This window comes from Prionailurus bengalensis, chromosome C1, assembly GCF_016509475.1.
Source record: "Prionailurus bengalensis isolate Pbe53 chromosome C1, Fcat_Pben_1.1_paternal_pri, whole genome shotgun sequence".
NCBI classification, from domain to species: Eukaryota; Metazoa; Chordata; class Mammalia; order Carnivora; family Felidae; genus Prionailurus; species Prionailurus bengalensis.
This window is the reverse complement of record NC_057345.1, coordinates 215961588-215980895: the sequence shown is the minus strand read 5'-3', so window position 1 is coordinate 215980895 and position 19308 is coordinate 215961588. Positions and strand designations below refer to the sequence as shown.

Sequence of the window (19308 nt, the reverse complement as noted above, 5' to 3'; positions counted from 1 at the left end):
AAGACTCACGCTCACAAACACACTCCTGAAGTCCCCGGCCCTTAATTCAACTCTCTGAGGTGCCCTGACAGGTCCCCACAGGCTCACCGCTAAAACCAGCATTTCCACATCCAACCCGAGTCCTTCTAGAACTATACCAGGGGTTGAAAACATAAAGCCCGTGGGCAGGGGCGCCTGGATGGCTCAGTCGGTTAAGCGTCCGACTTCGGCTCAGGTCATGATCTCACAGTTTGTGGGCTGGAGCCCCACATCAGGCTCTGTGCTGACAGCTCAGAGTCTGGAGCCTGCTTCACATTCTGTGTCTCCCTCTCTCTCTGCCCCTCCCCCACTCACACTCTCTCTCTCAAAAAAAAAAAAAAATTAAAAAAAAATAGTAGTGAGAGGGGCACCTGGGTGGCTCAGTCGGTTAAGCCTCCGTCTTCGGCTCAGGTCATGATGTCACGGTTTGTGGACTGGAGTCCTGCGTTGGGCTCTGTACTGACCGCTCAGGGCCTGGCGCCTGCTTTGGATTCTGTGTCTCCCTCTCTCTGCCCCTCCCCCGCTCGTGCTGTGTCTCTCTCTGTCTCTCAAAAATGAATAAAATCGGGGGCGCCTGGGTGGCGCAGTCGGTTGAGCGTCCGACTTCAGCCAGGTCACGATCTCGCGGTCCGGGAGTTCGGGCCCCGCATCGGGCTCTGGGCCGATGGCTCGGAGCCTGGAGCCTGTTTCCGATTCTGTGTCTCCCTCTCTCTCTGCCCCTCCCCCGTTCATGCTCTGTCTCTCTCTGTCCCAAAAATAAATAAACGTTAAAAAAAAAAATTAAAAAAAAAAATGAATAAAATCGTCAAAAAATTTTCAAAAAAATGTAGGAATAAAAAATTTGTTTAAAAGCCTGTGAGCCAAATTGAGCCCCGACCTGTGTCTGCAGGCAAAGCTTTCTGGAACGCAGCTACTCCCATTCAAGTTCGTGCTACCCACGGTTTCTTTTGCGTAGCGGCTGCAGGGTAAGGAGCAGCACGGACCCATAGAGCCTAAAACATTTGCCATCTGGCCCTTTACAGCAAGTCCAGCAAGCCCTGTCCTAGGTCCTGGACTCTCAAGGTGGGGGTCTGTGGGGCCAGCAGCATGACACCACTTGGGAGCTGGCTGGAAACTCAGAATGTCAGGCTCCGCCTGAGACCTGCTAAGTCAGAGCCTGCATTTTGGCCAGATCCCCAGCCGCTCTGGGGTAGACCCCAGATGGGCTTAGGCTGGAGGAATCAACCGTTCCGGCTGCCCGGGACCGAGGGGATCCCAGGAAGTGAGGCTCAGTTTTCCACCCAGGGATGTTGCTGTTGGTGGGGACGGGATGGGCACATGAGTGGAGCCGGGGACACGCAGCGGGGGAGCGCGGCCCCTCCCTGCTCACCCAGCGTGTTGGCGATGCCCGTCTTCACGTTGTCGGTGCAGATGTGACTGATGCGGTTCTCATGCTCCGGCTTGGCCAGCACCACGATTCGGATATTCCAGAGGGTGTGGATGGCAACCTGGAGGGGAGCACAACATGGTGACCCTTGGCCCGGGCATGGTGCTTGACCACCCGGCAAGGGATTCCTACCCAGCCCTCACCCCCGAGGTGCCGGGAACCTGTCTAGGACCCCCAAGCTTCACGAAGCCTCCTAATGATGCCTTGCAGGTGCAACAAAGTTGAAGAACCAGGACTGGTAAGATTCCAGTGAAGCAAGAGTGACCTACAAGCAGGGGCAGGGAAGAAGGGACGTGCTAGTGATCTTCAGCAACGCCCACGGACCCCAATTTCAGAACAGGTGCCCCTCTCTGGCCCTGGAAGGTAACGGTGGTGGTGGAGAACGACCAAGGAACATTCAGGCATCTTTGGAAATTGAGAGAGGAGACAGGCTGAGCCCACCCTTGCCTCTGAGATGCTCCTGGCCAGCCTCGCAAAGCCCACTGCCCCTGAGTCCCACCCAGCGCCCTGGCCAGGTGCTCACTGTTTTAAAATTCATGCTGGTGATTTCTTGCAGGGAGTGTCTGAGTATCTCCAGCCACTCCTTCTCTCCCAGGGGGTCCTCCTGGGTGCCGATCACGTAGATGTCATGGGGGATGTAATCGGCAGAATCATCCCGAGTCTTTCCCTGCCCCTTGGAGAGAAACCAGGACGTGATCTTCTTGGGAGGGGGGGCGTTACCTTCAACAGCAAAACCCAACACCAAGTGAGTCAAAGGCACATCAGGAGAATTCAAAACACAGGTGGGGGAAGTATGCAGGGCAGGAAGTTCACACAGTCACTGAAAACCATTTGGGTCACCCAACAAAGTACTGTAGATAGAGAATTAGGTACTAATTGTTCCCAGGATGTCAGGTAGGGTCAGAGTGCAGTAACGTTTCTTTGTAAAGATAACACGAACTTTTAAAGATGAGAACTAGTACCTGAAGATTCCATATGGTGCCTTGAACGAGTGGCACAAGACGTCAAACACCGTCCTAGTCTTTGGGGCTAACTTAGTGACTGAGACAGTCCTTGAGCAATGTACATTCCATTGGCAATGACAGCCCAGCAGGCTGGCAGGTTTGGGATGGGGGCTTTTAGCCCAGGGTTGGGAGACAACAGGGACTTCCTTGCAAAACAGAGACATCTCAGCTGAAAACTAAGAGCCAAAGAAACAGGAAGAGTGTGGAGACCTCCTCCATTTTCATTTCAAAAAATGAGTCAAAGCAACTCAATAAAGAAACGATGAAAGACATTTCTCCTCGAAACACCCTTCAAGATTGAGTAAACTTTTCCCCCAAGGAGATAACCCTTTTGGCTCACAAGTGCCAAGAACCGACGTGACCTGACTGCCATCATTCTGTTCTCTGCTATGGTTCGTCGTGGGACTGTAGACCCCGGGGCCGGTGGTCTCTGCTTGGGGAAAGCCTCCCACCCACCCAGCCAGCCAGCCAGCTCCTTCCACACTGTCTTCTGTGTGAAGGGCACTCCCTCCAGTTGGGAACAGGACGGGCTTAACCACGTCCAGCCAAATCTAAGACCTCCATGCTCACAGAGGAAACACGAGAGGGACAGCGTACCCGCATACACGAACCCGAGTGGAGAGCTGATAGAATCAGGCGGCCAGCAAGAAATACTAGAGAGGACAGAAGAGGACACAGGTCCCCAGGCATGGGCCAGAGTTCTACTTCAGGGTTACTCTGGCCCCTGGAAAAAAATCTGGGCATGAAGGCCTGGTGGCTTGTGGAATCAGGGTCAGCGGCTCTCTTGACTTCCCTGTTGGAAGACTAGCCCACTCTCCACTCAGCCGACAGTCCAGGACTAGCAAATTACGTTCTCATTTCCAGATCACTTCCTGTCCCTCCACGAAGGGCTGCCACTCACCCTACTCCTCCCAGAGGACACTGCTAGGTGACTACTAGCCGTGTCAGATGGCGGAGGCTGACTCCGCTCTGGACAGTGCGGGGAGGAGAGACACCCAATTAAATTAAAATATCAGATAAACAACAGATAACTTTTAGAGGAAGTCTGTCCCAGGCAATATCTGTTCAACTAAAATTCAAAATTGACTAGACATCCTGTACCTACTTAGTTTTTCTCTAGCTGAAAACTTACACTAAATAATTAGTATGACTTATATTTAGTGTGATATATTTAGTATATAAATATGTATTAGTATTTAAGTATATAGTACATGGTTAGTAAATATATATATATATATATATTTGGTGCATATTTAGTACTTATTTCTAGCTGAATACTTACACTAAGTAATTAGTATACTTTACATTTAGTGTGATATATATTTAGTGTATATATATTAGTATATAAGTATACAGTGCATGGTTGTAACTATATATTTGGTGTATATTTAGTACTTATTTCTAGCTGAATACTTCCACTACCTGGTACAACCTATATTCAGTATAATATATATGAACATATAATATGTATCCGTATATAAATACATATAGTATATATTTAGCATGATATATATTTAGTATGTATTTATTTCTACCTAGATACCAATACTAAAAAACTGTGCCGTTTGTATGAAATTCAAATGCAATTGGGCATCAGAGCTCTCTCTTCCTCTCTCAGTAAATCTGACAGCGAGGGAGTTCTCTCTTCCAGGCCTGAGGCCCCATGGCGAGCTGCCTAAGGCTGGCAGGTGCCCAAGAGCCCTGTCACCCATATATGCAGTTTCCCTAACACTTTCCAGCTTACACATGCCAGGTAACCCAGCCCAGCTGCTCTTGGGGCATGAGAATCCCAGAGCTCCTTTCTCTCATCCATTGTCTCGGGAAAAGTCCACAATTCCCTAGAAAGGAGGCTGCGTAGATGGGCTGGGGTGTGGGGGCGGGAAGAGGACAGGTGTCCCCCACCCATCTGCGGATGCCCGCGGCAGCAAAGCAGAACCCAGAGGGAGGGGATGGGAGGAAGCGGATGGGGGTGGGGGGCATGTGGACCCACCCATGTTCCAGGTGCCGATGAAGATGGTGATCATGTCCGGCTCCGCCTGCTCCGAGTGCTTATTCTTCATCTGCTGGAGAAGCTGACAGAAGCCTTCTCTCTTCTAGGGATGGAAGGGCAGACAGACTCAGAAAGGCCTCCACCTCCCTGCACATTACACTTTCAAAGGGCTTGGTCAGCTTCAAGAAAACTGAGAGGGGCACAAATCAGTACGAACTTGCAGGAGAGCAATCTGGAAATGTGGGTCCAAAGTCTTAAGGAGGTGGCTTCTGACTGCCATTCCTCTGCAAGGACCTGACTCTAAGAACCACCAGGAAACGTGCAAAGACCCAACTGTGTCACGGGGACCGTAGCGCGCACTTCAACACAGAAAAAATTACAAACGACCTCAGTGTCCGATCCTGGGAAGCAAATTAATAATCGTATTACGAGTCATCCACATGCCAGATAGAATACCGTAGGGTTTACACGTTTTGGTGCAGAAATACTTTCTCAACAAGCATAGATGTCCAAACTATATTGTTAGGTGGGAAAAGTCAGTTGGCCAAACAATATGAACAGCACTGTTGCATTTTTACAAAAACACAAGCAAAAACCATCCAGAAAGACAGAGTCCAAAGTCTACTAGTAGCACAGGTGTGTTTTCATTTTAAATGTTTTGCTTATTTGTTATTTTTCCACCAACGAGAATAGATTACTTATTTATTTGCTTGTTTTCCAGTTTATTTCTTTATTTAGGGAGACAGAGAGAGAATCAGCAGGAGAAGGGGCAGAGAGAGGGGCACAGAGGATCCTGAGCGGGTTCTGTGCTGACAGCAGAAACAACAGACAGCAGAGCCCCAACGTGGGGCTCGAACTCACAAACCACAAGATCGTGAGTTGAGCCAAAATCAGATGCTTAACCGACTGAGCCACCCAGGCGCTCCAAGAATAGACTACGTATTTAATGAAGGAAAATTTAGATCAAGGAAGCTGACAAGAAAAGAACAGATGAAAGCTGTCAGAGTCTCCTTCATAGTCTTCACTGAGTTGTCCCGGGTACCTGGGTATACAGCAGGGGACAAAGCAGCGCAGCTCTCTCAGAGCGTGCCGTCAAGGGCAGGCTGAAAAAGCACACACACACATATTTCAGGTTGTACCATATGAAATTACCAATACGTGCCTGTTTCACACCTGCAGAGATGGCAATTTCATTCGATTCACCCTAATAATTGCAAATCTCAGGTAATCACTTCTGAAGAAACCAGCTCACAAGGACGTTGTGAGGACTGTCATTATGGAAACCTGTCTTTAGTTACGTACGAATGGCTCCAAATTTGGTGCCTCGGTTTACTGCTGTGTCTCAATCCTGAGCTTGCAGCAACGGGCAGAATTGGTTTTGGGATCGATGTCCCCGTACGCAGAATGACGCCCAGCCACGCGTTCTTTCTCTCCACCTCCCCCCGCCCCTTCGCTGTCATGCCTCTGAGTTCTTCCCACCCTCTCAGCCAGCTCTGGGCACCTTCGGGCCTCCCACTGGCCTCCCACCAGCCCACCCCTGCCACTTCATCCACGGGGCACGTGAAAGAAGCCAGGTCCTGGCACTTGGTAAGCTAAGCTGGGAGCCCTTGTCCCTCAGTCTTCCCGTGGTGCTAACACACAGTCAGCCAACAATCTGATGTGATTAGAGCGCTTTGCGCCCTGCCTCACGTGAGCCATATATTAACGGGTGAACAGTAAGGCCAACGTGGAGGGTTTCCGTCCCTGGGTGCCATGTCGTAGCAGAGAGATCAGATCATAGAGAAGCCGGACTCTGGCTACACAGAGGCCCCCCACAATGCCCAAAGACCCTGAGGATTTCCATCAGCCGGCACCACCTCCTGCTCCAGGAGCCAGTCCTGGTGGGACGTCTCACTCCTGCAGAGTGGGGCAAAATGCAGACACGGAAGGAGTGCTGGCTGGCATTGGGAGTTAAATCTGAGGTGCCCCAGAGGGCTTCTGAGTCCAGCCCAGAGAAGAGAAAAGGTCTCCCAAGTGGGGCTCAGGGTGGGATAAGGCACAAGTGATCAAGGACGCGCCCCCTCGGGGGCAAGCTGTTCAAATCCCAGCAGACCTGGGACGTGTCCCAATCTCCCCGGGACTGGTTTTCCCAGGTGGGAAGGGGGCTGTGAGAACCAAGGGAGCTAATGGTGCAGATTTCCAGGCACAAGCAAGCCTCAAAAGACACATGTCCCTCACTCCCCTCCTGACCCATCTAAGTAGTTTGTCATCACTCACTTTGGAATCAGCAAAAACATATTCCTTCCGCAAGGTCTTCTCCTTCTCAGTTTCCACCAAAATCACCAACTTGTTCAGAAACTTCTGAGACTTGATGAGCTGCAGGACTTAAGAGAAATGAAAGTTAATTTATTCACTCATCCACTTATCACACTACAATATGTAGAGTCTACGCTATATTCTGCCACCTGATCAACAACAATCCTGACTTCCCATCCCCAGGTGAGCACCAAATTTATGCCTAGTCTCCTAGATCCCTTTGCTCCTGGCTGTTCTTCTGGACAAGGGCTCATGCTTGAGAAGGGCGGTGCTTTGTACAAGCAAGAGGCAGCCTGGCCAGAGCAGAGACAGTGTGAAGTGTCACCTTTTCATGTTCCTCCTTTGCTTTCTCTCCTCCTCCCTACCTCCGTTCCTTCCTTCTTTTGCTTTGCTTTTAGTGTCTAAATTAAAATTGTTCACTTCTATCAACAACCAAGACTCAAATTGTTCTACAAGATTTTTTACAAACATTAGTATCCCCCCCACCCCACCTCCCTCCAATGTCCTCCTACCGACAGGCAGCCACGTTCAACTCCCTTAATGGATTCTTTGGGAATTTTACTGTGTCTCTAAATAACATGCTTATATTACGTCTTGGTGTTTCAGTTTTAGATATTTCCTATTGCATATTGACTTCCCACTACAGATGAAGGTTTAGATCTCTTTCAACCTGTCTCCCTTCTCACACTCCTCTCCCCCTACTAATGCATAATTTCAGTCCCCTCCTCATCTTCCAGTAATTTTGGCCAAGTAAGTACTCAGTGTATTATTAGGACTATGGAAGGGCTATTGACAGATAAACCTCCACTGCTTTCCTTTTCCTACACAACTTTGTTTTTCCTGGAGTTAATAATTGCCATGGTTTTTTTTTTTCCATTGGTCCTAACCCTCCTAGTATGTAACTCTTTTTCCTATAATTAAACACTTTCAACAGGTTTGCCATCCTGGGAAAGCCTCTCCCAGAGCCTCTGGGCCCTCTCTTCTCTGGGCTGGGGACCTCTACGCCTCATGCATAGCCATTACCTTAGAACTTCCCTCTCCATCATTCAGGAATTCACTCACTTGTCTCTCTTGTACTGGATCCCATTTCTCAGCTATCATGTCTTCCTCTTTCTTGCTTTATGCCCAAGTTTTGGTAGAGCAACATCTCTAAAAGTTTTCCAAAAGGGAATGGGTAATAACTTTTGGAGGCCTGGCATGCCTGAAAACCCTACCTTCACACTTCAGAATAATTTTCCTCAGGACTCTCCCTTTGGAGAACTTGCTCTATCATGTCTAGTTTTGGGCACTGCTGCTGAGAAACTCCAAGTCATTTGGATATACCTGTCTGCAGAAGAGTTAACCTGAGAAGCCTGACCACCATCCTTGGAAAGATGATTGCAAGGTGGTTGTTGAAGGGCATCTGGCAACATGGATTTGGGAAGGGTCCCAGCATCTCCAAACTGATAAGAGCAGCTCACTATCCCCAAACTGTTTCTAAAACAGTATGGTTTACGCTGAACATCTGCTTTCCTCCTGGAAGTCTAGAATTTGGGTATGTGCCAGGCAGAGAGGGTGCCTATGTGACCAGTCGCCAGTAAAAATCCTGGGTGCCGACTTTCTAATGAGCTTCTCTGGTAGACGACATTTCACATGGATAGTCACAACTCACTGGGGGAGTAATTAAGCGTGCCCTTTGTGACTTGTATTGGGAGAGGACTCCTGGAAGCCTGTGCTCGGTTTCCCCATGGAATTCTTCCCATGTGCCCTTTCCTTTTGCTGATTTTGCTTTGAATCCTTTCACTGTAATAAAGCATAGCTGTATGACTTTATGCTGCATCCTGGGAGTTCTCCTGGTGAGACACTGAACCCAGAGATAGACTTGGGGGGAGCCCTGCCACAGTCTGTAATCTTTTACCTTGAAGATTTTAGGATCCTTTCTTTGACACGAATGTTGTTAAGAATTTCCAATGCTGTGTGCGCCTTAAGGTGGAACAAATTTCCTCTGCTATGCTGGGCACTTTGTGGGCCATTTTCAATTTGGAAACTGGTGTTCAGCTCTGAGAATTTTTCTCATTGTTTCCATTTTCTCTTCCTGACTTATTTTGGTGTTGGACATCTTGGACTGGTCTAATTTTAAATAAGCTCTTCTCTTCTATTTTCCCCTCACTTTGTTCTTTTGTTCTACTTCTGGGAGCCTTCCTCAACTTGATCACTTTACCCTTCCATTCTGTTTTTATTTTTAAAACTTTCTGCTGTAATGTTTTAATTTCCGCTTCCTTATCGTCTTCCCCTCTCTTCCTTCCTCCTCCTCCTTTGTTCTCTGGACGTTCCTTTTAAAATAGCACTCTGTTCTTGTTTCACGGTCCAATTTCTTTCAAACTTCATAATTTGCTCCCTCCAAGTTTTTGGTCTTCTTGCTTATTTTTGCCTTGAGTCTCACTGCCCATCCCAGGCTTCCCTTCAATGTCTGGTGATTCTTGGCTGTGTCTTCCCACAGTGACAGAGTCACACTGGGCTTCTGTACTGGGTGGTCTCATGGGCTGACTCTTGGGGAAACCTCTTGATTTTTGCCCCTGGGCTGGTCATGTGCTCCAGAGAAGAATCTTTCAACCTCCTGCCCACAGCGTGTGGACCTGGCTGGCAGCATCCGGGCCAGGCAGGGATGAAGGCTGTGGGATCAACATTCAGAAGTAACTGCTATTTAGTCCTGGGTTTCCAGTGGGTTCCTCAGCCCTTACCGGGCCTGGTGTCCCCCCAGCCTTTATCTTCTCTGGAGAACTAACATCCAGTCTTCTAATGAGTGAGGGGACCTAGAGGGGAGGCTGTGAGGAATGGAGAAAGATCTGGTGGGTCTAACTCTTTCAGAAGAGATTTTCTTCCAATCCTGATGTTTATAATCTCACCTTCACCCCCACTTCTAGGGGCCCCTCACAGTATCAATTCCTGTACCCTTTGTGGGTTCTGTGGTGTGAGTCAGGTGTCTCAGTTTTTCCTACTACATGCTTAAAATTGAGTTTGGGTTCCTATAAGTTGGTTATCATTATCCATCTGTTTTTCAGCACTTAGAATTTTGGTGCCATCATTTTCTCACCTGGTCTCCGTCCCTGCGAGTTTTGCTTTTAGGAGGGAACTGACAAATGTGTATGTTCAACGGCCATCTTGACGGAAATCCCACCCAAGGGAAATCGTGGATGTCCCGTATGCTCAGAAATCCCATCAGCCTTGTCGGCACCGTAAATACCCCATGGTGTGACTCCCACTGCTACCAAGTGGGATCCCCTCAGACTCTTCCTAATCCGCTACTATGAGGCCATGTCTCCTTCCTTCCAAACTCCTGGTTTTCCTTGACATCCATATGCAGGATTGTGTGGCTGCTTCCAAGATGGGGCATCTTGCTCGATCAGGATTAGTACTCTACCAGGGCTGGCATGTGGCCCACTTGTCCCCACACCTAGTTAAATAAAACCAGAAGCTCTTTGTGGTTCTCTTCTTTGCCCCTCTACATCCTCCCATGAGCAGGTGTGAGCAGTCCTACCTTCAAAACATTCCCAACGTCCATCTTTCAACATGTCAAGCCACCACCATGGCAACTGTCTGGCGACTGTCAAGGCCTCCTAATTGGTCTGTCTCCCTGTCTCCCACAATCTACTTTTAGCACAGCAGCCAGAGTTCATCTTCAATGGGATCACACTACTCCCTTGCTTCCAATCTCCTAACAGTGGCTCACGGCCCTTAGAACATACCCCGGCTCACCAAGCCCAGGATCGGGGCCCAATCTCCGCACCGTCTGCGCTCCAGCCACTCCAGCCTTCGCACACGCCAAGCTTGCTCCCATCTTGGAAACTCTGCTCAAGGGCCACTGTCCATGGTGTCTGCATGGCCAGCATCTTCTTGACACTCAGGTGGCAGCTCAAATGGCACCCCTCCATCATTGTCCTATCATCCTGCTTACATTCCCAGCCTAGAGCTTATCACTCCCTGACGCCTTACTGGTTTATATATTTGTGTACTTGGCTATTTTCTCCTCGACCCTTACTTGCATGGAACCTCCCTAAGAACGAGGACCCCCCCTGCCCCACCCCGGCTTATTCACCTTTGCATCCCCAGCACCTGACACATAATACACCTAGTAACTGCTCAGTGAGTGAATACATTATGGTTTCCTCATACAGCAACTGGCTTTTCCTATGCACAGAAGAGCTCAATGCCAAAGCTACCCATGAACATGGTGACTGGAGCAGGGCAAGGAAGCTCCGACACCTGCAGCCGAAGATTTCCTTCAAATGATCAGCACTTTACAGAACCATGATTGGAAACTGTGCCAGGACCGGCTGAAGACACGCCTTATCCCACCAGCGCTCACAATGACCCTACAGGAATTCGTTTCATGGCCATGGACATGGAGTGTGAGTGGTGAAGCCACTATTCAAGGTCAAACCACTACCAAGCTGTGGAGCAAGGATGCAGACACAGTATGTGAATCCAGTCTACCCAGAGCTCCTCGCTGCTGAAGCACCCTGCCTCCGGTGCCAGTTATAGACAAGTCCCTAAACACGCGGCCCCATGGACTGTGTTACCGCAATGGTCTTGAACTCATTTGTTCATTCACTCACTCAGGGATTCACTCAGTATGTATTTATCAATCACTTACTCTGTGGAAGTGTGGCTGTAAACTCTGGGGATTTAGCAGTAAACAAAAAAGCCCCAGTTCCTGGCCTCTGTGGAGACCACATGTTTCTGGTGGGCGGGCGTGGGGGGTGGGAACTGATGAGCAACATTGCAAGCGCCTCAGTCAATTGGCAACCCCTGACTGTGCACCTGCTGGGTACCTGGTCCTGTGCAGGATTTCAGAGGGTGTAAGATAGGGACTTGGCCCACTTAAGGGAGGGAACTTGTGAACAAGTAATTGTGTCCTGATGAGACAGATGCCATAACAGAGGGTGAGCTGGGCTCCACGGACTGAGAGGACAGGGACCAGGTAGGTGCGGCCCGCAGGCGGTCTGGGCCGGCAGGCTCTGGGCATCCATGCTTCTCCTTCAAAGGCTCATTCGCCTCCACGAGCTGGGTTTTCCCGGGGCCGCTCTTCTCCAGCTTGGCTCGTTCACCCATCCCTGATCTGACGGCAACTCTCACACCGCCCATAATCCCACCAAGGGGTATATTCACCCCTCTAGGAGGTCAACCCATCCATCAGTGCTCTCCGTTCCACAGAACGTCTCCAACTTTTACTTTGGCATTCAGGGCCCTGTCCACATCTGGGACCCCATGCCCCACTGCTCCTCCCCTTGGGGCCACAAGTAACGTGAGATTTCCCTAACACCCTGCTCCGACATATGCCACGCGGTCCTGGTGCCCTCTCCCACCTTATGCTTGGTGAACTCCTATTCATCCTTCAAAGCCCTAGACAGAGCCATCTGTAGTATGAAGCCTCCCTATATATCCCACAACAGAGCTAATCAATTGTCCTTCCAGGCTAACCTGGCTTCTGACACACGTTCTAATACGTGCTCACAAGTCAACTTTCCTTCTAAACTGCTACATCTTTGAGGGAGGACTATACTCGGGACTGGTCCGTGGAAGATACTCCAAGGAAAAACGTCCACTGAATTAAACTGACAAGGGTGAACAGTGCTTCCCAGAACCCTCGAGTCCAGAAATTCGAGATCTTTACTTCAAACCCTCATACGCCCCATGTCTCTGGCCCTGCCTCAACACTGTGACCCCCACTCTGCATGATCATGACAGCCCGTGTCTGTGTCTGGGTCACGACACCCCCGTGTCTAGGGACTTTCTTTCCCTGGTCTTTCCTCACTGCTGTATCCTGCCCTCTCCATTTCTGCCTTACCTTGGAAGGATGATTAGAACAGCCACGGTGTTTTCATGAGCACCTACTACTTACTATAAGTTGACCTCTTTAAGGCTTGTGGCAGCCCCACAGGGTGTGTATCCTTATGACAAGAGCACACGGAGAGAGGCACTAGACCGAGGTCACGAGTGGCCAAGCTGGGATTCCAGGCTGGGCTTCTACCGTCTCCCCTGCGCCATCTACGCTCTTCCCCTCCCCGCACCCCACTTCCTGCATGGGGCTGGTCCCCAGACTCCCACCCCACCTGCTGCCCTGAGAGCATCCCTTGGACCTTGGTGCCACAGCCCAGATAGGAGCAAGAGGGCCGGAGTAGGCCCACGTGGGGTTGACCTCTCTCCCCTGGCCTCTGCCTGGGCACTTTGCCATGGGGCCGGTGCTGCTGCTGGGCACAAAGGAGGTGCTCTCAAATGCCGCAGCTCATCTACTCCGCATGACAAACCTAGGAGAAATCCATTATTGTTATTACTATTACTATTATTCCCATTTCACAGATGAGGAAAATGAGGCACAGCAGAGGCCATAAGTAACCAGGCCAACATGACATCACTAGCAAGAGACAGGGCCTTGATCTACCCACACTCCTCTCTGTCCCCTTGTGCCCAGCACAGTGTGGCACCAAGCCAGCACTGAATATAGAATCTCCCTTCCTGCCAGTCTGCAGGCCCAGCTGTAGGGGACTCTGGGGGATGTTGCTGTAGGGCTTGGCTGTCGAGCCAAGTATCTGCCATCTGAAGAGACAGCTCAGGTGAGTGTTCTTGATGGGGTAAGGCTGCTCTTGATGGGTAAGTCTAGAGATCCATGTGAAACATGCCATGAGATGCTGCCTCTGCCATCTCTGTTGATGCTTACTCAGGCCCAGAGCAGTTGGGCGATGCGTCCAGGGTCACACAGCTGCTGAGTGGCAGAGCTGGGATATGAATTCAGGCAGTTTAGTTCCAGAACCCACATGCTTGAGCACATGCTAAACTGGGTCTCAGTCTACGCTACACTTAAAGATGCTGACTGGTCCGGCAACCCTTCCATGTGCAGGGCTCTGTACGGGGACCGTGCCGTGGCCTTTTGCAACAGCCTGGCTCCTAGTGGGGAAGTGCACATTCACAAAGAAGTGCCCCCCGGCCCCCGCCCGGCGCCGAGCATGTAAGTTCACTTCCCCAGGCTTTGGTGGAAGGCAGTGGAACAGACGGAGGGCCTCGTGAAGGAGGCACATGTGAGGTGGGCCTCGGAGCTGGGCGGGGGACCCACAGGCAGGGTGAGGGGTGGTGAGCATCCTGGCACAGGGGTGGGCGTGCCTGGTGGGACTTCCTCTCTGGCGGTCCGCTACTGACCGGCCGGCCAGGGGTAACGGCACCTGCAGAAGGGGAGCGTCACGGGTGTGGGAGGGGGTCTTACTCTTATTGTGGCTGTAGAACTTGTCCTCCGAACCGTCCTTGGACTTCTTAATTATCAGTTTCCCAGACTCCACGTCGACTTTGAGCTGCAGCTTCTGAGGAATCCCCAGGGATTCTGACTTTACCTGCAAGGAGAGGCGAGACGTGGGTCACCCTCTCTCTCTCCAGACTCTCCCGGAGCCTGTGAGCCCTTCGTCCGTGGGGCTGCACAGCCCTTGGCCGCTCCAGCCCTGGTGTCCCGTCGGTGCCACTGGGCTCCTACCTCCCAGCGTCCCTCGCCCCAGAGCCCCAGTCCATGTTTCTGCGGGCAGCCCCCGAGAACCTGGCGAGCGTCGTGTGCACATCAGCTGCTCTGCCAACAGGTTTGGCAGGGGGAACAGGTGAACTCCCGGAAACTGATTCATTTCGCTGCTTAATTTGACAACACTCATTGATCTGATGTGTCATCTATTCCCAGAAAGGATGTTCATAACAGATTTAAGCTCCTGGGCCTTGTTACAACCAACAATTTAACATTTACCGATAACAATTAGGAAAAAGACAATTGCCTAGGCATGCTCAGAAGCTGGAGATGGAAACACAGAATTATCATCAGGGCCAGGAAGGGCCTTTGGGGCGCATCTCGTCCTGTGTTTTGGAATGTGGCACCAGGGCTGGGCTGGCTGCACCAGAATCTGTGTGGATCGTTAAGAAAAACAAATTTCTGTATCTGAGCTCGGAGGTTCTACGTAAGTCACGCTCGGGGAAATCATGGAAACTGTATGTTTTCCTGCTCTTCTCTTGAGGCACTACTTTGCTGCCAGTTTTGGGGGCCCCTTTTTGATGTCACTGGCTGCCACGAGTTGGAAGATACAGTTTAAAGCATCTTGGGCCGAGGAGCTCTGCCCTGGGGAGCCTTCCCTGAAGGGGGTTCGCACACCTGTCTGGGTACCAGCTCCACACGTGGCCCTGCCAACCAGCACTCTCAGTGTCGGGCTCCTTGCCTTCATACTGCTGAGCCAAAAGGCTGTCCTTCCACAGGGACCAGAACGGCCCCCGGCTTCCTGGAATACAAGGGCACAGCCACTCACCTCAAAGGTGACCGGGGGGATGAGGGAACGTCGATGGGGAGACTCGGTGCCTTCATGCAGCAAGGCCTTGACCTGTGGGCATGAATGCACAAGGCTCTTCAGGTTGGGGGGCACAGGGAAAGCAGCGTCTTTGGGGACAGAGTGAAAGGGAGCACGAGCGTGCACACTGGGGCATTCTCTAAGCGAAGAGAGGACCAAAGAGAAGCCCAGAGAAGCCGCATCCCGGGATGTCCTAATACCTTGTCTTCAATGGAGGACAGGAGGCTCGTCAGTTGGCTGAGCTTGGCCACCATGTTGACTGGATTGGCCTCACCAGGCGCCTGAGGAAAAGAGCAAGCGGGGACAGCAGTCACAGAGTGTCACCATCCAGAGGCATTCCGCTGGGCCCTTTCCACGCTCTCTCTCATTTCGCTCTCCCCGCCGACAGCCCCCTAAGTGCTATCACCCCCCTTCGCAGACAAGAACATCAGCTATGCAGCATCACCTCAACATTATCGTAGCCAAAGAATAAACCTTCATCTGCTTCTCCGATTTCCTGTCACCTCAAGTTGCTCAAAAAACATTCTGGGATGGGCCTTGATTGTTACCTTTGTTCCCCCTACATCTACAGCACTGGTGTTCCTCCTCTACTTCCAAAATATAGCCATCTCGCTGCTTAAAACCCACCACCGGGAGAAAATCATTTGAACTCCTCACCCTGCCCTCTGAGGCTCTGTATGGTGACCCTTCACCCCCAGCCGCTCTCCTCCTCACCTGTGACCTGCGCGTGGCCTGGAGCTGCACTCCCCGAGGAATTCCCAGAGATGTGGGGGGTCACCTGGGAGGACCACCTCCTCACTCAGGTCTCAGGTCCACAAAGGGGTGTTCGTGGACCACACTAGCTAAAGATGACCATCTCTCTCAAATCACTCTGCTTTGTTCCATATCAACCACCTAGGTCATTCATCTGTTCCTTGTGTTTTCCCTGCCAGAACGGGAGCTCTGTGAGAACTGGGGCCATGAGCACGGCATGCAGGACTAGCACCTGGCCATAGAAGATGCTCCATGAAGTTGGTCAACACGTACAGGAGGCCCAGAGAGCCGAAGTTCCTTGTCTGAAGTCACACAGCCAGTGAATGGCAGAGCGGGACTTGAATCCATGACCGTCTTGAGACCAAATCCACGGTCTCAAGCGTTTATTCCCAGAACCGACATTTACAAGGCATCTACTCTGAGCCAGATGTGCAGTCACACATGTGGAGTTAATGATACCATCCCTGCCTTCCAGAAGCTGGAGGAGAAAATCAGACATGTGTACGGAGTGGAGCGAGGGTTATCGCCAACCAGGTGAAATCCCTTCACCTCACCCCTTGCTTAGGAAGTCAGCCGCCCTACACTTTTGTTTGACATCCAATTCCACCCCCCCCCCCACTTTAGTGTACCACCTGTCCCATCACCTCGGCCACCACCCCCACCATGGCCATCACAACTGCCCCCAACCACCCTCATCACCCCCCACGACCCTCAGGACTTTGTCAACACCTCAAACACATCCTATTTGTCAACATTTCTCTTTTGGTTTTGCCCTGCTCCTTAACAAAGCTCAAGGTCAAGCCTCAGGTGGGGCGGGGTGGAGGGGCCTCAGGGGGGGCGGGGTGGAGGGGTCTCAGGTGGGGCAGGGTGGAGGGGCCTCAGGTGGGGGTGGTGCAGACCAGCTGATCAGCAAAGGGACAATTCAGGATCCCTTTGTTCCGGGTTGTTTTTCTCATAAAAAATTTAAAAGATAACAGATTTGACCTCCTTCTCTCCTTCTTGGACACTTGGAATGACCTGCTGGCTTCCCGGGGCAGTCACCTGGTGGATTTAGGCTGCTGTCTTCTTCCCCTCTCCTGTGTCTTATGAGGCAGGCTTGGCAGAAACTTACCGAGTGTAAACAAAGCTATTGACAAACTGGGGGTTGGTTCTCAGGACCGAAGGGATTAGCATGATGCCTGCACTTGTGGGTCGCAGCCCGCAGAACATACGGGAGAATCTGAGGAGTTCTGCTGCTGCCAAGCACATTTTAAACGCATCCATTCATCTAATCCTAGCATGAATCGATTCTTCTAACCCTTGTTTTGCGGACGGGAAATTGAGTCACAGCTGGTGAGTCAACTTGTCCGAGGTCACACAGCCAGCATAGACCTGAGACTTTCAAGTAGATCTGGCCCAGTGTTTCTCAGCTGGTGGTGATCTTGCCCCCCAAGGGACATTTGAAATGTCTGGAGACATGTTGGGTTGTCACAACTGGGGGATGCTAATGGCATCTGGTCAGTAGAAACAAGAAGGCGTTAACATCCTACAATACACAGGACAGTCCCCCACAACCAAGAATCATCTGGCCCCAAATGTCACGAACGTCAAGGCTGAGGACATAATTCACAGCTTAGCCTAGAAGTGAGCGAATTGGTCTGAGTGACACCTGCGGGTTCCCATAACTGGCCCAGTTATTTTGCTTTGCTTTTTAGTTGCCCTTTTAAAGGGAGGATGTGGGTTCCAGGGTTAACGACTCTCCCTTCTCACCCCGGGCAAAGCTACGTCTCTCCTAACCCTGAAGTCCGCAGTCATTTTGGTAACGTTGCACCTCCCATCAGTTCTCAACTAAATTCCACACACGGGTCCAGGTGTCCCCAGCAGGTCTCGCCTACCCGAGGAGAAGGGCCTAGTGCCATGTGATCTCGCACAAACATTTCACTTACTCCTTCAAAAACCCTGCAGTACCAGACACGCTATACCCATTGCCCAGATAAGGAAACGAAGGGCCACCAGGGGCCCGTCAGACGTTGAGCTCATCTGTTTCTGAGTGTTCTTTCCTCTACTGCTGGCAGCCTTGGAACTTCCTCCTCCATTTGTGAACTTCTGAAGGCAAGAACCACCTCTCTGCATTTCTTTGTGGGTCAGGGTCTCATAAGGGAGAGTGGGAAGGAGAACCCCCTCTCTCCAACCTCATCTGAGGTTTCTCTCCATCCTGTCCCAGCTCTGTCCTGCAGCACCCCAGCTTGGCTGCTGTCACCTTAACTTCCTGGGGGCCTCTACCTCTTCTGGTCCATTTCAAAAATGTGGGCGTGGTCTTCGGTTCCAACTACCTAAATGTGAGGGCCTGGCAGGGCCCCTGTTCTGCCTGGATTTGCTTTTACTTCCCCAGAAATTAACGTATCATCCTTCACTTCGAGGAAAGCAAAATCACCTTTTTGAATTTCTGCTGAATTCTTAAGCTGTATAAATAGCACATATACATTTTCTCAGTAAAAAAACCTCTTAGCAAACGGTACGGTCAAACCCAAAGTCCCCCTTGGCCTACCCCATTCTCCCTCTGTCCATCCCCCCTGGGGGTGACTAGACTAGCCCTTTGGGTATAAATCCTTCTGGTCTGATTTCCACATATAGATGTACCTCGGAGTTTATAGATTGTTTTGCCATTTGCTTTTTTCCCCTAAGACAGCTGCCTGCGAATAGAACCGGGTGCTTTAAGGATGTGTGCAATTAACATGGTCGTTGCAGATAAACAATGTTTCAGAAACCCCGTTTCTACTCCCAACTGCACAGCAATGAACGCAGAGTCCCTGACCCCAAAAGCCCGGCCAAGCCCTCACTTCACCAATCAACTTTTTGCTCATCTGATAGGCAAGGTTATGAATGTCATTTGCCAGTTACTAATGAGGTAAGGCTAAACAAGTTTTTGTATATATATTGGTTGCTCCCACCCCTCGTTAGTAAGAAAGCCTTTTTTTATAACCTCTCCCCATTTTAAAAATGGGGTTGTTTTTACTTAATTATTTGTAAGAAGTTTTACTTTCTTTCTTTCTTTTTTTTTTTTTAAAACATATTAATCCTTTGTCCCTTATATTTGTTGCAAGTACTTTTTCTGGAGATGCTGCTTTTGCTTTTTAACTCTGCTGGTAACACCTTTCAATATGTAGATCTTTGCTCCCTAGATGACTTGGCCTTGGCTCCTGTGAGTCTGTGAGCCTGTGTGTGGATGGGGGCAGGGAGCATCTTCACCTTAAGGGGCAAGAGGCAGGATCCAGCATCTAGGCACCTCGTGTTTTTCTTTCTAATAGTTTCCGATGAACAATGATGAGAAAAGGCCGTGCGTACTCCCTTATTCAACACTAACAGGCAGTTCTGCTGAGTATGTAATTTGAAATCTTTACTCAAGTCAAAATCAGGCATCAGGGAAATGCCTTACTGGTGGTACAGGGTCCTGAATCTCCCACCCCCACCGGCCACCCCATGCTCTGGTCCCCCAGC

The 19308-nt window shown here is 50.5% G+C and overlaps 1 protein-coding gene across 1 annotated transcript in view; it reads right to left on the bottom strand.

Annotated features, from left to right (window-relative positions):
• The window catches only part of INPP5D (inositol polyphosphate-5-phosphatase D), a 124085-nt gene that overhangs the window by 33753 nt on the left and 71024 nt on the right, over window positions 1-19308 (bottom strand). The window contains exons 7-13 of the mRNA XM_043578200.1: window positions 15279-15359; window positions 15040-15111; window positions 13971-14094; window positions 6695-6801; window positions 4439-4541; window positions 1968-2164; window positions 1388-1505 (exon numbers count right to left, since the gene is read on the bottom strand). Coding sequence (XP_043434135.1) covers window positions 1388-1505; window positions 1968-2164; window positions 4439-4541; window positions 6695-6801; window positions 13971-14094; window positions 15040-15111; window positions 15279-15359 — 802 coding nt within the window. The remainder of the gene's footprint in view (window positions 1-1387; window positions 1506-1967; window positions 2165-4438; window positions 4542-6694; window positions 6802-13970; window positions 14095-15039; window positions 15112-15278; window positions 15360-19308) is intronic.